The following is a 25,302-nucleotide window of genomic DNA, read 5'->3' as shown; positions in this document are numbered from 1 at the left end:
CAATATAATTAAAGATCTCACAAATTTGGATTTCTAGTGTATTATATTGCAGTCATGAGGTTAATCCTTACAATGTTTAAATTGCTAAATCAGACACCCAAACTTATTTTTTTCAATTAAATTTCTTTTTTCTCCAAAAGATATGGTCCAAAGATACTCAATATCCTGCATGGAGAAAAAAATTCTGGTAAAATTACCACACTGTCGGGTAATGACATTTATGACAATTTCTAGTAGAAAAAAACCATAATTCTGGTTAATAAAACCGGTATTTAAGCCACTTATTTGATAGTTTTTCTCTCATATGGTAACAGTTTACCATATATTCTGGTTTTCGAAATTATAGTTATAATTACCTGACATTTAATCAAAAATACAAAACTGAAAAATAAATATAACCAAATAAATGGTTTTTTATGCCATGTTCTAAGGTATCATGATAAAATAACCAAATTATATCAGATTTAAAAAAATTATCACATATTACAAGCAAAACTCAGTAGCGTGACAGTCCATGGAGGTCCAAGCCCTTACGTGCCCATCAGTTTTCTTGACCTTGGGCTCTGGGGTGCAGGAGCAGATGGTCCGGTAGGGAGGTCAACCGACGGTGGAACACCCAGTGTTTAGTCCCCATGCTTGTTACTTATTTTATACACCCATTGAAGGGATAAAAAGCTGAGTCAACCTTGCCCGGCCCGAGGATCGAATCCAGGACCTATCGCACGAGAGCGTGAAGCATTACCACTCTGCCACCGGGTTTCATCATATATTATAAGACCATATATTGTTCTAAATTTTACCAAAATCATTACCAAAGGGCTTTCGAAAAAATTACTAAGCTTTTTGGTGTTGCCATAGAGCCAGAAACACGGTAAATTTTATCACATTCTTTTAATTTTGACCATACATTTTTTTCTTAGTGTATGACAAAGTTTTACAATTAATTACTTATTACAGTTAATTATTTAATACAATAAGTTACTTATTACAATTAATTACTTATTACAGTTAATTATTTATTACAATAAATTACTTATGACAATTAATTGCTTTTTACAGTTAATTACTTTTTACAGTTAATTACTTACTACAATAAGTTACTTATTACAAATAATCAAATATGTTACTTACAGCTGTTTAATTTTAAATTATTACTTAACATTACGTTTTTAATCAAACGTAAACTATCACTTAAAATACGACTTTTATTGAAAATTTGCCTTCTTAATTTAGTTATTTCTTGGTAATATTTTGATCAATTTAAAATAAGCTGTAGCTAGTTTTAAAAACTTTTAAATTTTTATTTGAAGTATATTATTTATCCCTTTTTTTATTTTATTTTTGGCATTTTATGTATATTTGGATTTCATTATTTTGAAATCATCTAAGAAAAATATCAACTATTCTGATTACGTTTCGATTATTGCATCATTTATCTTTTTTCTGAAAATCTTACATTTGATTTTTTAAAAATAACAAATACTGTTTTTTTTTACAAATAAATAACTGCTGAGCTTTAAATGAAAAAGTAAACAAGGAAATTATTACCAAACTTGCTTCATAATGCTGCAAATTTAATTTGCAATTGCATAAATTTTTTTTTTGTTATTTAACAATAACTCCCATGATTCAAATTGTACCTTATCTGTACGCAAGTATAATGCTTCTGACATTTGCAATGAGAAAGAAGTAGTGAATATATATTTTTTTATTGTTGGATACTGGAAACATTTCTCTCATCCCAAAACGTAGGACTTTTAAAAAGAACATTATTAAAACTTCTACTTTTTTGCTTCTGAAATAATGCCAAAACATTTCGAATTGTTTCAAATACTCTTATTTAATCATTTATTACGCATCTATTTATATAAGACAAACGAAAAAACCCCACTTGACTTCGCCTGTAAAAAACTCCTCAACAAATTACGGTATAAAATACAGGTATTTTGGGTGCATCATTCGCAAAATCCATTTTATCGTAAAATCCATTTTCACTGTAAAATATTGTATCTATATTTTTACTGTAATACTTACTTCATTAGTTGGATTCTGTGATTTTAAGGTAATTATAACAGTAAAAATAGCAGTCATCATTATGTCTCCTTTTTTGTTGCGCAACAAGTTCCGTTAATGGATTTTGCGGCGAAACGAAATATTTTACAGTGTGGGATTCAAAGTACCGTAATATGTCACAGTGTGGGATTCAAAGCAGTGGAACTCAAATATTTGACACCATTGCGCCATAACTTGAACACAATCACGAACTTTTTAATGTCCATCATAATTTTTTATTATTAATTTTGAGTAACAACTAACATATTTTAAAAACATTGAATGAGATTGATTCAACATAATGGTAAGCCATGTTTTTAAACTGTTCAGGGGAGCATTTTTAGTGAAGAACATCGTGATTTTCATGTGGGCAATAAGATGTTTATCTGAATTGTCCTGTTATCTCATGAAAATTTCAAAAACTTGTAAAGACTTTGAAACCCCTATCTGAAAATTTCTTTTATGGAAAAAGTGTGACCTATCATTATTTTACCTCAAGCTCTTTATTTTATACCTGCAAGTAACCGAGATTAATATTTGATAGAATATCCTGCAAATGTTTAATATTCTGTGACAAACTTGCATTTCAAAATTACATTACAAAAATATTTTCGAGAACATATATCATGATAATTGTTTTGGATGATGGAAATATGTCTGAATAATTATTCCCTGATAATTAACTGTTTTTCGAGTAAGATTTGAAAACTGCTTCAGCACATCCGCGTCAATAATTAAATTTCATTTTTCCCATTCATTTTTCGTCAATAATTGAATTTCATAGTCAATTTGTATTCTATTATCTCATTTTTCACTTATTTTGTGTCAAAGGTGAAAAATCATGTTGATATTGGTGAATGATTAATCTCTTTTGAGACAGAATACAAGATTTATGGTGGATCACATGACTTCTGACGTTGAATGGAAGAAATATTCGCATGGAGCTGAACAGCTTTATTACATTTACAAGAATTCTAAGGTATGATCAGTGCTGTAGCCTAGGGGGGGGCATCCCCCCTTCCTAAAATTAATAGGAAAATTCACATTTAAAAATAATTGAAAAAAAGCATTTTTTTTCTCCATTGTATAGAAAGCAAAACTCATGTTTATAGAGTATCATAACATATCTAAGGAACAGAATAAGCAAAGATAGATTGGTACATTGAGAAAAAAAGAATGATCAAAACTCCCAGAATATGGTAAAATTTACCGTGGTCTTTTTATGGGAACACCTAAACGGTCGGTATTTTCTACCGAATCGCTTAGGCAAAATGATTTTGCTGAAATTAACATTAAAATACGATTTTAAAATATGTAATATAACTTTAAAATGGTGGTAAAATTTGGTATTTTTATCATGATACCTTAGAGCAAGGCATAAAATCTATTTATTCGGTTAAATTTACTTTTCTGTTTTGTATTTATTACTAAATGTGTGGTAATACGAACTATAATTTTGAGAACCAAAAATTCCGATAAACTGTTACCACATGAGAAGGAAAATAGCAAAAGAAATTGTTAAAATATCGTATGTTTTAGTTGTTTTATTAACTAGAATGTTAGTTCATTTGTACCAAAACATGTTATTACTATACAGAACGGCAATTTTACCAAAATTTTTTCTCTGTGCAAGATTAGCTTTATTATCACAAAGACATATATAGATATATATGTTACTGCCAAAGAGGTCCTTAAAATAGTTTCGTCTAACAGAAGAATTTTATTGTAATTTTGCTTTAATTTTCTAATTAGTTTTATCAATTAAAATGCTAAATATTATTATCAAATATCAAAATCATAAATTACGCTATTGTAATAAAAGTGGTAATGAATTGTATTTTATGTTTGTATAATGTTAATGTGTGATCTCATATATAATGTTTAAATTGTACTTTGCTTATTTTTTTAGATCTCTATTTTATTTAACCAAAATTCCAAATCAAAATCAAATTCCAGCTACGCCACCGTCTATGATGGAAGAAATATCCACTTTAGTTAAAGAGTTTTGTTAATTTGGTTTGACATTATTAAATACGAGAAATTTTTTGGCATTCTTAAATACTTCTCAATGGGTTTTATTATTTATGGGGTTTATGTTGGGTTAGTGACAAGCTGCGTTATCAATGTTCATTGAAAACTTTTAAAAAATGACAGACGTTTTTAACCATTTTTTATACTTGAAATATTTATAATAAACTTTTTTTTTTCAACAAAAAGTTATAACAAAAGAGTAAATATGTTAATCTGACCTCTAATCCAGTATCTAATCCTCTTTTATGCATAAATTACTATTTCATTTGTCAGTTATTTTTTTTCGAAAACAATTACAACAAAAGAGTTACTGATGTTTAGGAAGTACTAATTATATATTATGTATTAAAAAATTATATTAATTAAATTAACGATATCTCATTTATTTCGTTCATTAATTCCAATGTCATATGTTAATTACTTTTTATTGATTTTATCTACAAACGATTGCAACAAAAAGGTTAGTACTGTCCAGCAAGTACTAACTATATGGTATATATTTAACCAATTATATTACTAAAATAAACGATATTTCCTTCATTTCGTGTACTAATTACTACTACATATGCTAATTATTGTACTTCATAAGCTAAGTATTTCATACTGATTTTTTTCAACAAGTAATTGCAACAAAAGGATTAATCTTTTCTAGCAAATTATTAATTATATGGTAAATATTAAATTAATAACATTCATAAAAAATGGATATATCCAACATTTCGAGTACTAATTCCTATTTTCTGTGTTAGTTACTTAGTAGAAGTTAAAGTATTTACCATTTGTAACAATTTATTCTGACTAATTAAAAACAACGATAGGATCACATTATATGCTCTTAATCTGTTCATCATAACAAAAAAAATTTCATTTCTTAGGAGAAAATTCTATTAAACAAATACAACAATTTATGTAGTAAAGTAATTACAACTTCATATGTTAATTACTTCACTTCATAAGTCAATAACTTCATATTGATTTTTTTCAACGAACCATGGCAACAAAAGAATAAATATTTCTAGCAAGTTACTAATTATATGGCAAATATCAAATTAACAGTATTCATAACATAAAGGATATCTCCTACATCATTACTAATTATATGGGCAAATATCAAATTAATAATATTCATAAAATAAAGGATATCTCCAACATTTCACGCAATAACTCCAACTTCCTGTATTAGTTACTTAGTAAAAGTTAGTATTTACCATTTGTAACAATTTATTCTCACTAATTTAATGCGATTGGATGACATTATATGCTCTTAATCTGCTCATCATAATAAAAATTGTTTCATTTCTCTGGAGAAAATGCTATCAAACAAATACAAACATGTAAGAAGGCGTGTTGAAAAACCTGACAGATTTTCTGATGAAGAAGTAATTCATACTCTCAGTCATCAATGTTACACCCAAGATTTCGAATCAATTAACTTGACACTTGAGTAAGTCACAATGTGCTTTTCTTTTTCTTAGTCTCTACGCATGTTGAGTTGGTCTTAACAAAACACAACGTGGGCGGCATACTGTCTGTCAGTCTCACCTCAGATCGATGAACTTTGACCCACACCAGCAACGAACTAGAGTGCTGAGTTACCAATCAAGCAAAGAAGAATTAGAAATCTCGAACTTTTTGTTCTTTGCGGTTTTTTCCCTCCTTTCAAACTTGAATTGTTTTTTATTTCTTTGTTAGCAATCATTTTATCATTGATAGCTATTAAAATAAAAGTTGAGTTGAATTTGAATCGTAAAAAGATACAGACATTTTTAAGCGGAATTATATTTTTATCTATTTATTTATTTGTATTTATTTATTTATCTATATTTATTTATTTTTATTTATTTATTTTTATTAATTTATTAATTAATTAATTTATTTATTTATTTATTCTAATATAAAATAAGAGGAATATTGGTTTTGGAAAAAGAACTGTTTTTTCTATGAGAATGATTATCAGAAAGAAATATTTCTGCATTCTTGAATTTGCTTATTTTATTACGAATTTTTAAGTTAGATGAGAAATGCTGATGCAATTATTTGCAAATGCATATCCATTCAGAATTTTATTAACTATATTTTTATTAGGAAAAAATATATTTTAAAACTTACTGTTTTTTTTCTTTTTTATAGCAATTTTACTTAAGCAATTCCATATAAAAAACCTTAATATTAAATAAAAAATGAATTATTGGTTGAATGCAAGCCAATTACAGGTTTAAAAAATCAATACTGCCTAAAAAACGTTCCAAACTCATGGAACCGTAGAGTTCCACGGAACACCATTTGGGAACACCTGCACTAGACTGTCAGCTGATTGGAGAATGCATAATAATAATAGGAAGGACCGTACGGATAACACTTGTTCCTTTAAAAGAACATACTATTCCTTCTTAAGTTTTCACCTCTTTGAGCAGAACATTAGTGGTTTTTTACGTATTATGAATCTGTCATTATTACGTATTATGTATTTTCCGTATTATGTAGATTATGTATTTTCCGTATTATGTAGATTATGTATTTTACGTATTTATTACGTATTATGTATTTTCTTTCAATGACATTAAGTGCTAAATTAACAATGCTTCAACTTGATCAAAATTATTATTTTTGCTACTATTTCTTTAATTCTCAGTTAAACGTCCATTCATTTATGCGTCGATTTACATCAGACCTCTAAAAGGCGTATTGATAAAGCTTTATTCAGCAAGTGCCATGACGCAGAATATTTTGGCAGAAATGATGATAACGGCTAACAGTACAGAAACGATCGTCAGTCTTTTTGAGTTGTATACCTTCGATCTATATTTTAAAATAATTTAGAACAAATGCATTGAAATAGGTTTGAGAACTGACGAAAGATTTTTTTTAACAAATATAAAAATAGATGATTTATAATGCATGTTTTCCGCTTTTTTATGGAGTATGCAGTTGAATATAGCGTATATTTTGTGCTGCATTAAGCTAAACTACGTAAAATAAAGCACAAATTATTGTACGAAAATGGATATACATTATGCTTGATTGTCAAAACCTGAAACCTAAGCTTGATTGTTGAAACTTAAAAAGATAGAAAATAAAACTGCAATAAAGAAAAAAGTGACTTAACCAAAAAGAAAAAGGCACAAAATTCAGCAAGAAAGCTAAATAAAACTAAAGACGTGCAAAAATCCCTATATCAGGAATTCTAATTAAATGTTTGAATTTACTTCTTTTAAAACCATTCAACACTGTTCTTCAGCTTATAACCTAGACTCCTGGTAACCGTTCCATATTTTTAAAAATTCTGGTATTTTAGTTAATTACATTTCTCGTATTTCGATCTTTCCTGAAATTGAAAATCGATTTCATTTCTATTCCTACACTTGCACACCTGGGTCTCTCTTCCTAAACGTTTCACACATTTTTTGTTCTTATCTTCCTTTTTTTATTTAATTATCTTGCTCAATCTTGCTTCTCTTTCCCATTCAGTTATATCATTTTCATCTGATTACAGCTTGTTTGTCTCCTATTTTCTTCTACCATTTTGTGTTTTGGCACTGCTAAAAAATTCTTGTTTAAAGAACTGAAAAAATATTTCCATTTTTATGCAATAATCTGTGCTTTATGTTGCATTGTTTAACATTATTTTATTAGTGTGGTTTATGACATCGTGTTTTTGGCCATTTTATGAGCTTTTATACCTTGAATATTTACTTCTTGTAAATAAAAATTCTGTAACGAGATTTTGAAAAGTAATCATAATTAATATCACAATGATTCTGGGTCATTACATGCATAAATATCATGTAAAAACCGAAACTAACATTAAAAATAAATCTGGGTTAATAGACCTTGTTTCATTAATAACAATAAAAAAAGAATTCATCATGAATACGTGATGACAAAAACTTTCTTTGAAGATTAAGATGAGGAATATTAAAATAACGCTTATGATAAATAAAATGCTTTATTAAGGTTAACTTAGCGTAAATGTTAATAACTGTTTGTCGGAAAAAAAGCAGTAACATTAAAGTAGCTTTACGGTTTCATTAAATGACAATTCAACTCCATTTTGTGAAAGTGTTTCATCTTACACGTGTCTTTTTATGTCTTTTGTTGCCTTCAAAACTGGCATTTTGGGGTGAGAAAAAATAAATTTATACATTACATAATTTATAGCGATGCTTATTCTTTCTAAATCATCATTTATTATCCTAACATGACATCTTAATGTTTACGAAAATAGTTTTGTAAATGCTGTGCTAAAAGTGCCCTGGGAAGCAAATTGTTTTGTTGCATTTATACAAATATTTGATCTTGTATAATTCGGGTATGAGGATTTTAAACCTAAAATTAGTTTTGCTCTTAAAGCTACAGATTGTTTTAACTCAAATATTTCGTCTATTTTTGTCAAAACGTACAAGTTTGAAAAAGTTATCAGGGGGTCGCGTAACAACAAACTTCTGGGGGAGTTAAGGTACATCATCAAGATTAAAATTGGATAGAAATTCCTTCCTGAAAATGTCACTGTAAGCGGCTAGGGGTGCTGCACTATCATGACCTGTTCAGAAGCACACAAATAAACTCATAATTTCGACGCACCCCCTAACGGCGTATTATGACATTTCCGGACATGGGTCTATATGCAATTTTAATCCTAGTGATGAACCCTAACTCTCCCAGAAAGTGGTTGAATCATTTATGTGACCTCCTGTTGTAGATAACGTTGTGAAATCCATATGATAAATTAAATACCTGATATTAAATTGTAAGCAGTTCTTAAAAAATATTTTATATGCAACAGTTTGCGCTATCAGAAGAATGTAATCCGAATCCTTGTTGAAAATTTTAGATCGCGTCGAACCATAATACTATTAAAATTTGCAACAAATGAAATAAGGTGCTAAATAGAGTCGTAATATCTTACGTGGTAAGACTTTATTACATAAAACTATTTTTTTCCTTGAACTTAAACATGATTATGCATTATTAAGTTTGCAAAAATATTTTCCCTCGGTTATGGTTCACTCGGAAATGTTAAATTTGTTCTACTCTTTATACTGGATTTACGGCATCAGAATAAGCATGCCTTAGAATAAGCATGTGTTTGATTCATAGATAAATTTGCCGGGTTATATCAGACTTAATCGTTAATGTTCACTCCCAAGTACTAAGTTTCGAAGAAATTAAAAAAGGCATATGATTACAAGAGCTATTTTTTACGTAAGCTCTGTAATCATACAATATTATTCTGCTAGATGATAAACCATAATAGTTATTAGGTGTACCGGAAAGTAATGTCTCTTTGTTACGTTTGATATTTGTCATCAATATTTTTATTTTAATCAATAATGTATTCATCCTAGTTAGCAACAAGCTTTCAATGCCGAATCAAATATGAATCGAAAAAAAATGAATTAGTGCTTAAGACTATTTAATGGGCAAAAAGGACATTACTTTCCAATTCCCCTAATATTTATCATTTTCGTACAATACAGTGAAAATTTGCTGCAACCATAATGAAAAATAATATAAACCTTGTCTCCCTTAGTATACAAAAAAATGTGACTACTTGAAAATTTTTTACTAAAAAATACATAATCATCTTTTTAAACATCTTTACTATAAATGTAATTAACTTAACTCATACCGCTGCTAAAGCAATACATTGTATTCAAGTAAAACTAATTACCAGAACTTCAGCTGGTTTAATGACAGCTTACTTAAACAAATTATGTAAATCTCTCAATATAAACAATTAATAACAAAATTTCAACATTAATTATCCTAACACGTATCTTACGATTAAACAAAATATAGAAAATTTTTGCATTAAACCTGCTAAACCTCTTTCTCTAACAACCATTCCCGTTAACAATCTCACCGAATATTTAACAACTTTAATTCATCAAAATCCATCTCTACGAGTAACAAATTAAATCGTGAGCTCTAATACGCTCTCCCCGCCTCTTTAACAAATACTTCCTACAAATAAGTATTTGACCTATAACTCGATTATAGGTAGTCATTAATTTCTAAAGGTATAGATGAAATCATCAGAATTGCGATATTTCTTTGGAATGCAGACACCTGATATTTGTGATCATGAAACGATCAAATCCATACATATTCATGGCATTTTTGTTAACGTCGACTTATTGCGTTTTCTAATAAGATACAACTAAAAAGATTGAAACTTAATCTACTTGGTTACCTTGTTGGAAGGGCAAGATTAGTCCTCTTTGACAAGCGATAAGCTTTTTGCATCCGATTGGAGCCCCGAACAACCTTAACTCCCTGGAAAGCTGTAGCTTGATCATCCAAGCCAAATTTGCGAATGAGATCAAAACCTGTGCAAAGAAAAGATAAAGGTTAAATAATAGATTTTATTAAGGATTTTATGAGGAAAAGATGTTTTGCTTTATTAAAAATATATATTTTTGAACGTTGTCCTGATCGTTGTAACGAAAGTACAAATGCATTAATATATATATAGATATATATGTATGTCAAAATATTGAGAAAATATGAAAAATAATAAAGATTAATGACCAGAGAAGAAAAAAAATTATTAAATTAAAATTAATTTTTAAAAATATTTTTAAAAATTTTTATTTATCTGAAAGAAAAACTTATTAAAAATTCGGAACATGTATATATATATATATATAATGCTATGTGTGCGTATGCACTAAAAACATTGTACCGATTAAATTTAACAATGCAGTTTTTTTTGTTATTTGTGGGGTGAGGTAATATTCATCAGTTCCTATATTTTTATGACAAGAGTTTTGGTGATTTTGAAAACTAAAAATTTCTAAGCGTAGTTATCTACCTTTTTATATTTAACCTTTATTTCATGTCATCTAGTGATCCACATTTTGAAATCTAAAATCCAATGGAGTTTTGAAATTTGGAGCATTATATCACAAACGCCGAGTAGTCAAAATTATTCTTATTTATTACTAATTATCGAACTACCCTGTTAAAAATTGCGGTATAAAGTACTTTGGTGCATCATTCATAAAATCTATTTTTATCGTAAAATATTTTACCGTAGTTTTTACAATAATATTCATTTAATTAAAGTAATTAAGTGATTGTACGGTAATTATTGCTCTAAGAATTATGGTACGACAAATGTTTTGTTCCGTAACATGCTCCGGTAAAAATAGATTTTACTGTAAAAAAGTATCTGAGTGCCAATACTTTTTACGGTAACTTGACCCTAAATATTTTACAGTGTATAGATATTTTATTTCTCAAAATCGTTATTACGTATTCCATTGACATTTGTTTGTAACGTTATCCTTTAATATATATCAATTTTCAATATTTTTTTAAGTGTTCAAATTAATAATAGTTTCATAATACTTTTCAATATTTTCATAGTTTTTCAACCTAAAAATAAAAGTATAAAAAGCTTATCATTGCAAAGAATAATCCATTAAAAATTTAAGCAATAAAATATCTCAAAACTTATTTTATTATAGCTTTTTTTTGCATAGATGTGATTAGTATTCCCTTTTATTCGCTGCCCTCAAGTAAAGTATTTAACTTAACAAGGTCTTTTTTAAATTAATGTTTATTTTTTATAAATGTCAGTAATATTATTTAAAGCTCATATTATTAGTTGTTATATTAGATCAGCATAATCATAAATGCTGATTTACAAACATCTTCATAAAATCTTCGATAATAAAACGCGCATTAATAAACGCGAAAATTACAGAGATTGGATAAATCATTACAAAAATGTAAATTAAAACAGTTAATGTCTTTATCACATCGCAGTATCATGTGAATGTTAGGTTTGTGGCCCGCGGGCCAGTCACGCACTACCTTCATAACATTTTATGACTCTTTTTAGACCTTGCCTAATGAAGGTAATTTAAAGAGCAGAAGATATATGTAGGTAGTTGTAATGAAAAGGTGTAGGATTTAAAAAAAATTTATTCTAACGCTTCTTTAAAAGCACTTGTTTTGTGGGTGCTGTATTTTGAACTAACCCAAGTTAAAATTCCTGATGGTTCCATCAAAGTTGTTGTTATGATGGTTTCAGTGTGATTCATGATGGTCCAACATTGTTTGATGATCACCATCATCCAACATTTTCCTTCATGCATTCATGGTTTTTGATATGCCAAAAAACATCCATCATTCCATGATGGAAAATGCTACTTTCATACTACGATGGTTAACCAGCAAGAGATTCTCATGGTGATCTGTGAGGCTCCATGATGGTTCCAACTATACATTTCTATGATGGTTTAATAATAATAAATGCTGGTTCAGCAGGAATATACCATCAAAACAATTTTTTTTCAATGTTGGCCCATCATAAATCAGACATTGTTTGATGATCAGCATCATCCAACATTTTCCTTCATGTGTTCATGGTTTTTGATATGCCAAGATCCATCGTTCCATGATGGAAAATGCTACTTTCATACTACGATTGTTAACCATCAAGAGATTCTCATGGTGATCTGTGAGGGTCCATGATGGTTCCAACTATACATTTCTATGATGGTTTAATAATAGTTAATGCTGGTTCAGCAGGAATATACCATCAAAATAATTTTTTTTCAATGTTGGCCCATCATAAATCAAACATTGTTTGATGATCACCATCATCCAACATTTTCCTTCATGCGTTCATGGTTTTTGATATGCCAACAAACATCCATCATTCCATGATGGAAAATGCTACTTTCATACCACGATGGTTAACCATCAAGATATTCTCATGGTGATCTGTGAGGGTCCATGGTGGTTCCAACTATACATTTCTATGATGGTTTAGTAATAATTAATGCTGGTTCAGCAAGAATATACCATCAAAACAATTTTTTTTAATGTTGGCCCACCATAAATTAGACCGAATTCCTATATTGGGATGATGGTTGTTCATTATCGTTTTTTCGTTTCCAAATGTTGGATCGATCGATCCAACATTTGATTTCTAAGAAAATACGATGGAAATATCTGATGGTTCAAAATGAACAAACCATCAAAACAAGTTGCTATTCTTATGCTGGACCATCATAAATCAGACCGAATTATTACATTGGGGTGATGGTTACTTATGCTGGTTACCATCCAAAAATATAAAAATTCATGATGGAATTATTGATGGTTATCATCAAGATTATGTTGGTTCATCAATGGAAATCCATCAAAAATTTTGACTTGGGAAACTATACAATATTTATCACACAAATAAAAGCTATAGATATATTTTAAAATAAATATAATGATTATAATTTTAATCATCGGTTACTAAACTTACATTTTTTTCTAACTGAACTAACATTCTTACAGTTATGAATAAATTTTTGCTACATAGTTTNTTTCAATGTTGGCCCATCATAAATCAGACATTGTTTGATGATCACCATCATCCAACATTTTCCTTCATGAGTTCATGGTTTTTGATATGCCAAGAAACATCCATCATTCCATGATAGAAAGTGCTACTTTCATACTACGATGGTTAACCATCAAGAGATTCTCATGGTGATCTGTGAGGGTCCATGGTGGTTCCAACTACACATTTCTATGATGGTTTAATAATAATTAATGCTGGTTCAGCAGGAATATACCATCAAAACAATTTCTTTCAGTGTTGTCCCATCATAAATCAGACCGAATTCCGACATTGGGATGATGGTTGTTCATGATCGTTCCAACATTTGATTTTTAAGAAAATATGATGGAAATTTCTGATGGTTCAAAATGAACAAACCATCAAAACAAGTTGCTATTCTTATGTCGGTTACCATCATAAATCAGTCCGAATTCCTACATTGGGGTGATGGTTACTTATGCTGGTTTCCATCATAAATCAGCCTAAATTCCTACATTGGGATGATGGTTGTTCATGATCATTGCACCATTTTATTTCTAAGAAAATTTGATAGAAATTTCTGATGGTTCAACATGAACAAACCATCAAAACAAGTTGTTATTCTTATGTTGGACCATCATAAATCAGTCCGAATTCCTACATTGGGGTGATGGTTACTTATGTTGGTTTCCATCATAAATTAGTCTGAATTCCTACATTGAGATGATAGTTGTTCATGATCGTTCCACCATTTTATTTCTAAGAAAACGTGATAGAAATTTCTGATGGTTCAACATGAACAAACCATCAAAACAAGTTGTTATTCTTATGTTGGACCATCATAAATCAGTCCGAATTCCTACATTGGGGTGATGGTTACTTATGTTGGTTTCCATCATAAATTAGTCTGAATTCCTACATTGGGATGATAGTTGTTCATGATCGTTCCACCATTTTATTTCTAAGAAAACGTGAAAGAAATTTCTGATGGTTCAACATGAACAAACCATCAAAACAAGTTGCTATTCTTATGTTGGTTACCATCATAAATCAGTCCGAATTCCTACGTTGGGGTGATGGTTACTTATGCTGGTTTCCATCATAAATCAGACCGAATTCCTACATTGGGATGATGGTTGTTCATGATCGTTCCAACATTTGATTTCTAAGAAAATATGATGGAAATATCTGATGGTTCAACATGAGCAAACCATCAAAACAAGTTACTATTCTTATGCTGGACCATCATAAATCAGTCCGAATTCCTACATTAGGGTGATGGTTACTTATGTTGGTTACTATCCAAAAATATAAAAGTTCATGATAGAATTATTGATGGTTATCATCAGGATTATGTTGGTTCACCAATGGAAATCCATCAAAAATTTTGACTTGGGAAACTCTGCAATATTTATCACTCCAATAAAAGTTATAGATATATTTTTAAATAAATATTATGATTATAATTTAAATCATCGATTACTAAACTTACATTTTTTTCTAACTGAACTAACATTCTTACAGTTATGAATAACTTGTCTCCCTTAGTATACAAAAAAATGTGACTACTTCTAAAAGGCGTATTGATAAAGCTTTATTCAGCAAGTGCCATGACGCAGAATATTTTGGCAGAAATGATGATAACGGCTAACAGTACAGAAACGATCGTCAGTCTTTTTGAGTTGTATACCTTCGATCTATATTTTAAAATAATTTAGAACAAATGCATTGAAATAGGTTTGAGAACTGACGAAAGATTTTTTTTAACAAATATAAAAATAGATGATTTATAATGCATGTTTTCCGCTTTTTTATGGAGTATGCAGTTGAATATAGCGTATATTTTGTGCTGCATTAAGCTAAACTACGTAAAATAAAGCACAAATTATTGTACGAAAATAGATATACATTATGCTTGATTGTCGAAACCTGAAACCTAAGCTTGATTGTTGAAACTTAAAAAGATAGAAAATAAAACAGCAATAAAGAAAAAAGTGACTTAACCAAAAAGAAAAAGGCACAAAATTCAGCAAGAAAGCTAAATAAAACTAAAGACGTGCAAAAATCCCTATATCAGGAATTCTAATTAAATGTTTGAATTTACTTCTTTTAAAACCATTCAACACTGTTCTTCAGCTTATAACCTAGACTCCTGGTAACCGTTCCATATTTTTAAAAATTCTGGCATTTTAGNATCCTTCTTATCTGCCCTAACTCCGTTTGTCGTAATTTTTGTGAGATCTCCTTGTTAAATATAACTTTTTTAAACTTGTACATTTCGACTAAAAATGTCATTTAAAAAATAAAATAAAAACTATAGCTTGCAGAGGGAAACTGATTGCAGATTTGAAGTAAGTGACATGAAAATATTCAAGATACGCTAAAAAATCTCGTGCAACAGAAAAAAAACTTATTTCCAGTGTAATCTAATTTTTATCTCTTTTGATCGAATTATGGTTAATGTTGGAGACCATTTTTTTAATACTTTTAGGAGCACATTCTATTCTTGATTCATATGGTAGAAAAAGTAATAAAATAATTAAAGGTTAGAGTTAACATTCACTAAATTAATACTATTCTACAAGTTTAGAATGGTATTAATTATTTAGTGAAGGTCAACTTTTCGAAACCCAGTCGATACGAATTCTGCATCCGGCTTGCACCGACCACAGTGCTGACGTGAAATATCCTCAGTCGTAGACGGATCATGGGTTAGAGTCCCCTTGCCGTCAGGATAACCGTGGGAGGTTCTCGTGGTCTTCCTCTCTATGTAACGCAAATGCGGGTTAGCTCCATCAAAAAGTCCTCCACGAGGGCAAATTTCTCCCAATACTCGATCCAGGAGTTCCCTTGTCTTCTGGATTGGATTCAAAATTACAAGGCAACGAAGTTGAACATTAGCAGTCGTAAACCCATAAAATTGGGTCGGCTGTTCAACGACGGTTATGAAATTTTAAAAATAAAATATTCGATAAGTTTTTATAATTAAGTGTTACCTAAGATAATACTACGTCTATATACAAGAAGGAGTTAATATTTCATAATAATCAAAATAACACTCATTTAAATTTTCGTTATTGTCTTTTTCAATCATTATTTGACACATCACCCTCAAATATTTGCTCAAACAAAATGTAAACATAGCCTCTTAATGTTACAATAATAATTTAAAGTATAATCAAACACAAGACAAACTGTTCTACTTAAAGAGGATGGATTCAAATGAAACACGATATATTTTAACTCGCCAATTTTCTTTTTTACTAAAGTTTACATTGACATACGCTTGATCCCCGGCGACAAAAGGGCTCTGCCTTGGCGAGACAACTGAAGAACTGACCCTTGAAAAGAATTGAAAAGGATTAGACATGAATGTTGATGGTCGACATGTAGACAGGAAGGCGATCATCGATGAAGACAAATGACTTAAGATGAAGGTCGAGATGATCTTACGTCCATTTTGGCGGTAATCTTTAAAGAAGCCTTTAAACGTCATCATTTGCGTTTGAAAGTGTGCCGTTCATTCAGGTAATATTGAAAGGCAAATTGAAAAATATTCCTGAATTGATATAAGTGGGTGTTTTTACTTGTTCTCAGAGGAATACAGAAGCATTTCGATTTACAGTTGAATAATTTGTAACCTATTTTGTTAGTTCCATATGCACTTTTTATTGAAATGGTTAAGTTCAGTTTACGACTCAAATAGATATTTTATTTGTATCGCTTTTCCGTTATTTAAAATAACGCTTTTTTACTTTACGAAGGAAACAGTTTGGTAAAATTAGTTTGTTGTGTGTACATTTCTGGTTTAAAAAAAAACATAATTCTGATTAATAAAGCCAAACTATACGGTATTTAATCGGTTCGTTTGGTAATTTTTCAATTTAAATGGTAAAGCTTCACAGGAAATTCTGATTTTCAAAATTATAGCTCTTCTTACTACAGATTCAGTAAAGAATACAAAATTGAAGAATACATTTAACTGAAAAAAGTAATTTTTTTGCCCTGCTCTAAGGTATCATGAAAAAATTACCAACTTTACCACATTTATCAAATTTTGTCACAGATTATGAAACCATATTTCAATTCTTATTTCGAAAAAATCATTACCAAAGCGCTTCGGTAAAAATTACCAGGCATTTTGGTGTTCTCATAGTCAGAAACACGGTAAATTTTACCATATTTTGGTAGTTTCGACCATTCTTTTTTCTTAATGTTATAATAGGGTTGGTTGGTTCTAACGTCACGTGCCTCAGGGGCAAGCCTGCTTGGTGAAACCGAGCAAATTTAAGGCAGAGTGTGCGATTCTTGTTTTTCAGTGTCGTCATCTATGGCCAAGAATTCGACTTCTGCCACATCATACGTCGCGCCTGTTTGTAAAGCGTTATCCTAGTGTTATAATTCATACCTGTCAGGTTAAATTTTGTTCATTTAGAGCCAGTACTAAGTTAAAAATAAACATTTCAAAAAAAAAAAAAAAAAAAAAAAAAAAANAGAAACTCAACTTGAAAAAAACAGATTTTTCCCCTTAAATGAAATGTGATTTCTATGTCACTTTTTTTTTCTTTAGAAATTACTTTTTTAAAATGCATAGTTTGTGCTCGTGAAAATAAACAAAATTTAAGAATTCTTCTGAGTACTTGAATTATTCTACTCTAGAGGACATTAATTCGTCGAATTCGCAATTTAAAAAAGAAAAATGAAAAAAATAACTACCAAAGGGGTTCGACAAAAATTGCCGGGCATTTTGGAGATCCCATCCACAGTAAATTTTACCATATATTGGTGGTTTTGATCATTCTTTTTTCTCTGTGTTATAATATACAGTATAAATAAGTGTTATAATTCATACCTGTTAGGTTAAATGCTGTTTCTTTACTGTCAGAAATTTAAAAATTGCAACAAAACAATCTTAACACGAAGAAAGGGAAAACAACACGCTTTTTCCCCTTAAATGAAATATGATTTCTATGCCTCTTTGTTTGAGAAATTACCTAAAAAATACATAGTTTTTGCTCAAAATTTAAAAATTCTTTATATACTTGAATGATTCTATTCCAGATTAAACTAATTCACCAAATTGACAATTTCTATTCAAAAAATTAACAAAATCTCCGTTTTAAAATCTGATTAATTCTTTTCAACAATATACATTGACCAAAGTGATCGTATGCTTATTTTTGGCTGTGGTTCTTTACCAGTGAAAAGCACTTTAAATGTCATCATTTGTGTTTGTAAGTGTGCCGTTCAATCCGATAATAGGGAAACCATGAATTGAAAAATCTTCCTAAATTGATGTAAGTGGGTGTTTTTACTTATTTTTAGAGCAATTCACAAATGGTTTGATTTATATTTGAATAACTTGAAGATGAATGACTATAATTTTCATCGCTTCATACGCGCTTTTCATTCAGATGAAAAAGTTCAGTGAACGATAGATCATATTGAACTTCAAATAATGTTTTTTATTATCCTTTCATGACAAGATGTGACAGTTTTATTATAGAGTAATTCCAATCACGGCACCCACTACCAAAAAGAAAATTTTATCCTAATATAACCACAGAATAATTTTATTTTATAACCGTCGTTGAACAGCCGACCCAATTTTGGGTTTACGACAACTAATGTTAAACTCCGTAGCCTTGTAATTTCGAACCCAATACAGAAGACAAGGGAACTCCTGGATCAAGTATAGGGAGAAATTTGTCTTCTTCTACGGCTTTTTAATGGAGCTAACCCGCATTTGCGTTACATGGAGAGGAAAAACACGAAAACCTCCCACACTTTGAGACTGATGTCAATCAAAGAATAAATATTGTTGATATGTGCATTTATAAAGCAACTTAAATTTAAGTACTGAGACTTACGTAATTGGCTAAAATTATACTTTGATCCCTTTTCTGAGATGACACACTATGTAAAAGAAATATTTTAATTTATTTCAGAATCGGCTTTTTGATGGAACTAACCCACATTTGCGGTACATGGAGAGGAAAACCACGTAAACCTCCCACGGTTAGTCTGACGGCAAGGGGACTCTGTCCCTTGATCCACAGGGGATGCCTGTCCCATGATACCACTGAGGATATTTTACGATAGCACGGTGGTCGGTGAGAGCTGGGTGCATAATTCATATAGACCAGCCATTGCTGGGATTCGAACTCGATTCACCTAATTGGAAGGCGAACGCTCTATCACATGAACCACCACTGCTCCTACGGAAGAATTAAGGTGTGAATGTGTTATCTTTGTGTTTGGCTCGTAGAGAAATGTGGTGCCTGTATTTGATGTTCCAACTTCTATATTGAGTACCTATAACGAATGCCTATGTTTGGTGTCCCAAAAATTACCCATGGTGTGAAAATTTAATTTAAATAAAATGAACAAAATCAATTTAGATAGAAATGTATAGCCTACTGCAGTCCACTTATGAAACCAATCATTTATTATTTTCATCTGACTTTAAAAAAAAACTTGCATAATTCCTCAAAAGATTGTATTCCTGATAGAGAAAAACAATAAATGCTGCAGCATGGTAGATCATTCCAACTGGAAATATGTGCACATAAGTATTGAAATGTTACCTTACAACTGTACCACGTTGAAAATTATTTCGATGCTGTTTATAAATTTTAATAGATGGTCCACAAAAATCAATTATATTTGAAATGTCAATTCTGTTCAAATATCATCGCTGTTTTTATAAACTAAACGATGAGATAAGGTTTACCATCATGGTCCTTAGACAATTTGCTTTAAGATCATCGAATAAAAAATTTATTAAGAAATCGGTGGAAAAGTTATCCTTCTTGCATTTTAAAATCGAAGTTCTTTTAATTCAACTTAATGAATATTCTTTAAAATTTCTTTTAATTTAAGTAAAATCCACAAGGATTCAAAACATATAGGAAATGCTCCATATCTATAATTTTGAATACACATAACTCAATATTAATACGTATAATATTTCTTTCAAATCATAGCTTTAGGTGCAAACTCTCTTATAGTTCCTATACGTTATATCTTTTATGTTTCATATTTCTAACAAGCAAGTTTTAGCATTTCGTTTAACTGATATCAAATCCACAAGGAGTCAAAACATTTATGAACTGTTTCATTTGTATAGTTTTTAATACACACATATATAATATTTTTTTCAAATTATAGCTTTATGTGCAAAATCTCTTATAGTTCTCATGCGTCATATCTTTGCGTTTCATATTTCTTACAAGCAAGCTTTAACATTTCTTTTAACTTAAATCTGTAAGGATTCAAAACTTATATTAAATGTTCTATATTTATAGTTTTAAATACACATAAACATATATGTAATATATCTTTCAAATGATAGCTTTATGGGCAATATCTCTTATAGTTCCTATACGCCTTATCTTTATGTTTCATATTTCTAACAAGTAACCTTCAGCATTTCTTTTAACTGATATCAAATCCACAAGGAGTCAGAACATCTATGAACTGCTCCATACGTGCAGTTTTTAATACACATAAACATATAACATTCCTTTAGAATGATAGCTTTATGCGCGAAATCTCTTATAGTTCCTATAAGTATTATCTTCATGTTTCATATTTCTAACAAGTAACTTTCAGCATTTCTNGTTGCATTTTCTACAAACAGCAGTTTAGTTCTCATGCGTCATACCTTTGCGTTTCATATTTCTTACAAGCAAGCTTTAACATTTCTTTTAACTTAAATCCGCAAGAATTCAAAACTTATATTAAATGTTCTATATTTATAGTTTTAAATATACATAAATATATATGTAATATATCTTTCAAATGATAGCTTTATGGGCAATATCTCTTATAGTTCCTATATGTCTTATCTTCATGTTTCCTATTTCTAACAAGTAACTTTCAGCATTTCTTTTAACTGATATCAAATCCACAAGGAATGAACTGCTCCATATGTGCAGTTTTTAATACGCATAAACATATAACATTTCTTTAGAATGATAGCTTTATGCGCGAAATCTCTTATAATTCCTATAAGTATCATCTTCATGTTTCATATTTCTAACAAGTAACTTTCAGCATTTCTTTTAACTGATATCAAATCCACAAGGAGTCAGAACATCTATGAACTGCTCCATATGTGCAGTTTTTAATACGCATAAACATATAACATTTCTTTATAATGATAGCTTTATGCGCGAAATCTCTTATAGTTCCTATAAGTATTATCTTCATGTTTCATATTTCTAACAAGTAACTTTCAGCATTTCTTTTAACTGATATCAAATCCACAAGGAGTAAAAAAATCTATGTGTAGTTTTTAATGCACATAAGCATATAATATTTCTTTCAAATAATAGCTTTATGCGCAAAATCTCTTACAGTTCTTATCCATCTTATCTTTGCCTTTCATATTTTTAACAAGCAAGCTTTAACATTTCTTTTAACTTAAATCCACAAAGATTCAAAACATATATGAACCATTCAATATGTATATATTTTTAATGCACATAAACATATATTAATGTAGATAATATTTCGTTCAAATGATAGCTTTACACTCAAAATCTTTTATTGTTGTAATACGTCATATCTTAACGTCTCATATTTCTAACAGTTCCCTTTATCAATCAATGTTTTTTTTCTTTCCTTACGCTATCATTGAAAATGTTTAGCAGTAGTTCCTAAACATTTTGATCTCTAAAAAAATTGCGGTCTGTGAACCGTAGTAAGTAGTTGGGGTATATTTTTGTGAATGATGACTGTATCATCTCGTGTGGGAAGATAAGTGGTGTATTTTATTTGTGTTATTCCTCTAGCCTTGGGTTCTTTTAAGTAAAGTGTTGTTTCGGGGACATATTTTTTCCCTCACTGACTTCATAGAATTGTTTCAATCTAATTGACGAGACACGCCCTCGCATTGTGATGAGCTCATTATACCTCCTATTTTAGTCACTTTGTTAATTTCTGTATCTTGTCGGTCTGATAGTTGCCATAGCAGATTTTTTTTACTTCTATACTGCTTAAATTAATTGGGACAGAGTGAAAAAATCGTTATTTTTTTTAAAAAAAAATAATAATGAATAAAAATAATCGTTATTTTTATTCATATTATGTCCAAATTATGCTCTTATATATGCCAATGGCTAATTTTATTTTATTTTATAAGCGGTAATGAATTGTCGACCTATTTTTGGCTTAATACTGTCAATGATAAACTATATAGCCATGTAATTTTTAACACAACTCAAAAGATAAGGCGACTTTTGGAATAAGCATTGAGACCAACTGGATCTCACAACCAAAAAGAAAGTTTTATCCTAATATAACCACGAAAGTATTTTATTTAGGCCAGAGAACTTCTGAACTAAGTATTGGGCGAAATATACTTTCGTGGAGGACATTTCGGTGGAACCAAACCACATTTACGTTACATACAGGGGAAAGTCACAAAGACCTTTCCCAGTTATCTCGGCAGCAAATGGATTCTAATCCAGGATCTGTTTATCACGGAAGATAGTTTACGTCAGCACACTGGTTCATGCTAGCCAAGAACAAAATTGGAATCAACCAACCGTCGCTGGCATTCGAACTTGGGTCACTCCATTGCAAAGAGAATACTCCATCCCCTAAGCTACCGTGGCTGCCGGTGGCTAATTGAAAAATATAACGTTTTGCAAACATCATCGTCACTTTGAAATGCACCAGGATAATCCAATTGCCGAGCTCTTCAGTTTTTTATGTCAGTATGTCTTTAGGCTCTTCAGCTTCTCATGTCAGTATGTCTTTAGGTTAATTAAAAATGCACGAAGATTTACTCATTCAGTCTGAATTTGCTCAAGATTATTGTAATGAAATTTTCCACTTATATAGACTCAACATACACAGCATAAAATAAATCAAGCTAGATGAGCAATAATTTAAATATTTCCTTATTTGCCTAAAATAATCTGTCTTATTGGAATAAGTCTTTAAAGTGCTACGCTGAATATAAAATATTGTCCTTCAGCACATTGTACTATGACGATAAAAAATTTGCAAAATTTGGTAATGACGCGAAATTGTTTTTATTTCATGAGCGTCAAACCAGATTTTTTACGTCATTATTATTATTATAATTATTATTAGTTATTGCCCTTAATTGATGTAATGATTTTTCAAAATATACTACAAATTCTTTGTTAGATTTGGATCGGTGAATTTTCATACGAGTCAAGCTAGCTCATTTTTTTTTAATTTTATAACCGTCGTTGAACGGCAGAGCCAATTTTTCGGTTTACGACTACTATTGTTCAACTCCGTGGCTCTGTAATTTTGAACCAATCCAGAAGACAAGGAAACTCCTGAATCTGTATCCCCTGAGGTATGATCTGTTATGGGACCATGGACGACTTTGCGACTCGACAGATTTAACGTGCATCAGTCATCATTTACTACAGGTGGAGTATTCGACTGGCGGGGATCGAACCCACAAACTCTTGTGCGTGGACCCAGTGCTCTACCATCCAGGCCATCCCGGCCTAAGGTAGCTCATTTTGATTTTTTAGAATTACTCTCTTGATCATTTTTGAACTGTGGTCCAGTCAAACATCTGCATGTATAAAATAATCCTACGCCGTATTAATCATATGTANAGAGGTATGATTTGTTATGGGAACATGGAGGACTTAGTGACTCGATAGATTTAACGTGCATCAGTCACCATTTACTACACGGGGAGTCTTCGGGCTGGCGGTGATCGAATCCACGAACTCTTGAGCGTGAACCCAGTGCTCTATCATCCAGGCCATCCCGGCTTAAGGTAGGTCAATTTTTTTTTTAGAATTACTCTCTTGATCATTTTTGAACTGTGTAGAAATGTCCAGTCCAAACAAATGTCCACCAAAAAGCCCTAATTGTTTCATCTGCATGTATAAAATTTTCCTACACCGTATTAATCATATGTATTTGATTAAATTCTCCATGCCTCACAAATGAGACCAAGCTTACAGGGTCTATGCTTCGGGAAAAAATCAAAATATTTCGTAAATACGATATTTTAAAGTTAAAACTAGACAAAGAAAAAAACGATTTTAAATTGTCCGAATTAGTTCGCACAAAAATGTGCTATAAAAGTTAAAATTCACTTTGTTGTTAGCGGTAGGATATAATAGTTAATTATATAACAATTAGCACAGCATAGTGGCTACTATTAACAGTCCAATCTGAACTGTTTATTCTGTTGGCTGTGTAAAAAAAAATTGCATTCTTCATCAGTGAATAAGTGAAACTACTGTTACTTTGGTTATTGATCTTAAGATAAAGGAAAACATTTCAAAACAGTTGCTACTATTAATCGGAAGTAATGAAATAACAGTATTTGCTATTGATTTGTTGATCGGAAAAAATTAATTACAAGATTCATTATAAATATATTCTATCAAAGTTCTTGAACTATGATTTTAACTGATACTCCAAGATTTTTCAACAAGGATTTGCATAACTTTTCAACTATGATTTGCGATTATGATTTCAAAGACTCTTCATGGAATAGAAAACAAACTGAAACATTTTATTGTTTTCCTTTAAATTTTAAAAAGTAAGAAAATAATACGTTAATTGTAAAAACCTTACACCAAGAATACAGATGTAACATATAATAGATGAAAAAAATTTTTAGCTTAATAATATTAAATGAAAAAAAGCAAAATGTTAAAAACAGTTACTTTACTTTCTTATATTACGTTAATTCAAATTTCGAATCATTGTAACTTTCACACAATGTACCTTACTATGTAAAATAGAAGTTACTTTCTGCTATCTTATGACGATGTTGATACAACATTTTACAGTATTTTTGCAGTTTACGTATCATTATATGAATCTTAAAATATAATAATATATACAATTAAATTAAGGAATGCAGCAATCAA

At 30.1% G+C, this 25,302-nt stretch overlaps 1 protein-coding gene across 1 annotated transcript in view; it reads right to left on the bottom strand.

Moving 5' to 3' along the window:
- LOC107440641 (collagen alpha-1(IX) chain) overlaps positions 1-16,907 on the bottom strand; it is an 86,969-nt gene extending 70,062 nt beyond the window's left edge. The window contains exons 1-3 of the mRNA XM_043047672.2: positions 16,865-16,907; positions 16,696-16,752; positions 10,277-10,412 (exon numbers count right to left, since the gene is read on the bottom strand). Of these exons, the coding sequence (XP_042903606.2) occupies positions 10,277-10,412; positions 16,696-16,752; positions 16,865-16,907 (236 nt within the window). The remainder of the gene's footprint in view (positions 1-10,276; positions 10,413-16,695; positions 16,753-16,864) is intronic.
- Positions 16,908-25,302: the final 8,395 nt, after the last annotated feature.

This window comes from Parasteatoda tepidariorum, chromosome X2 (genome assembly GCF_043381705.1).
Source record: "Parasteatoda tepidariorum isolate YZ-2023 chromosome X2, CAS_Ptep_4.0, whole genome shotgun sequence".
NCBI lineage: Eukaryota > Metazoa > Arthropoda > Arachnida > Araneae > Theridiidae > Parasteatoda > Parasteatoda tepidariorum.
The sequence above is the reverse complement of the archived record's forward strand: the minus strand, read 5'-3'. Positions and strand labels throughout refer to the sequence as shown.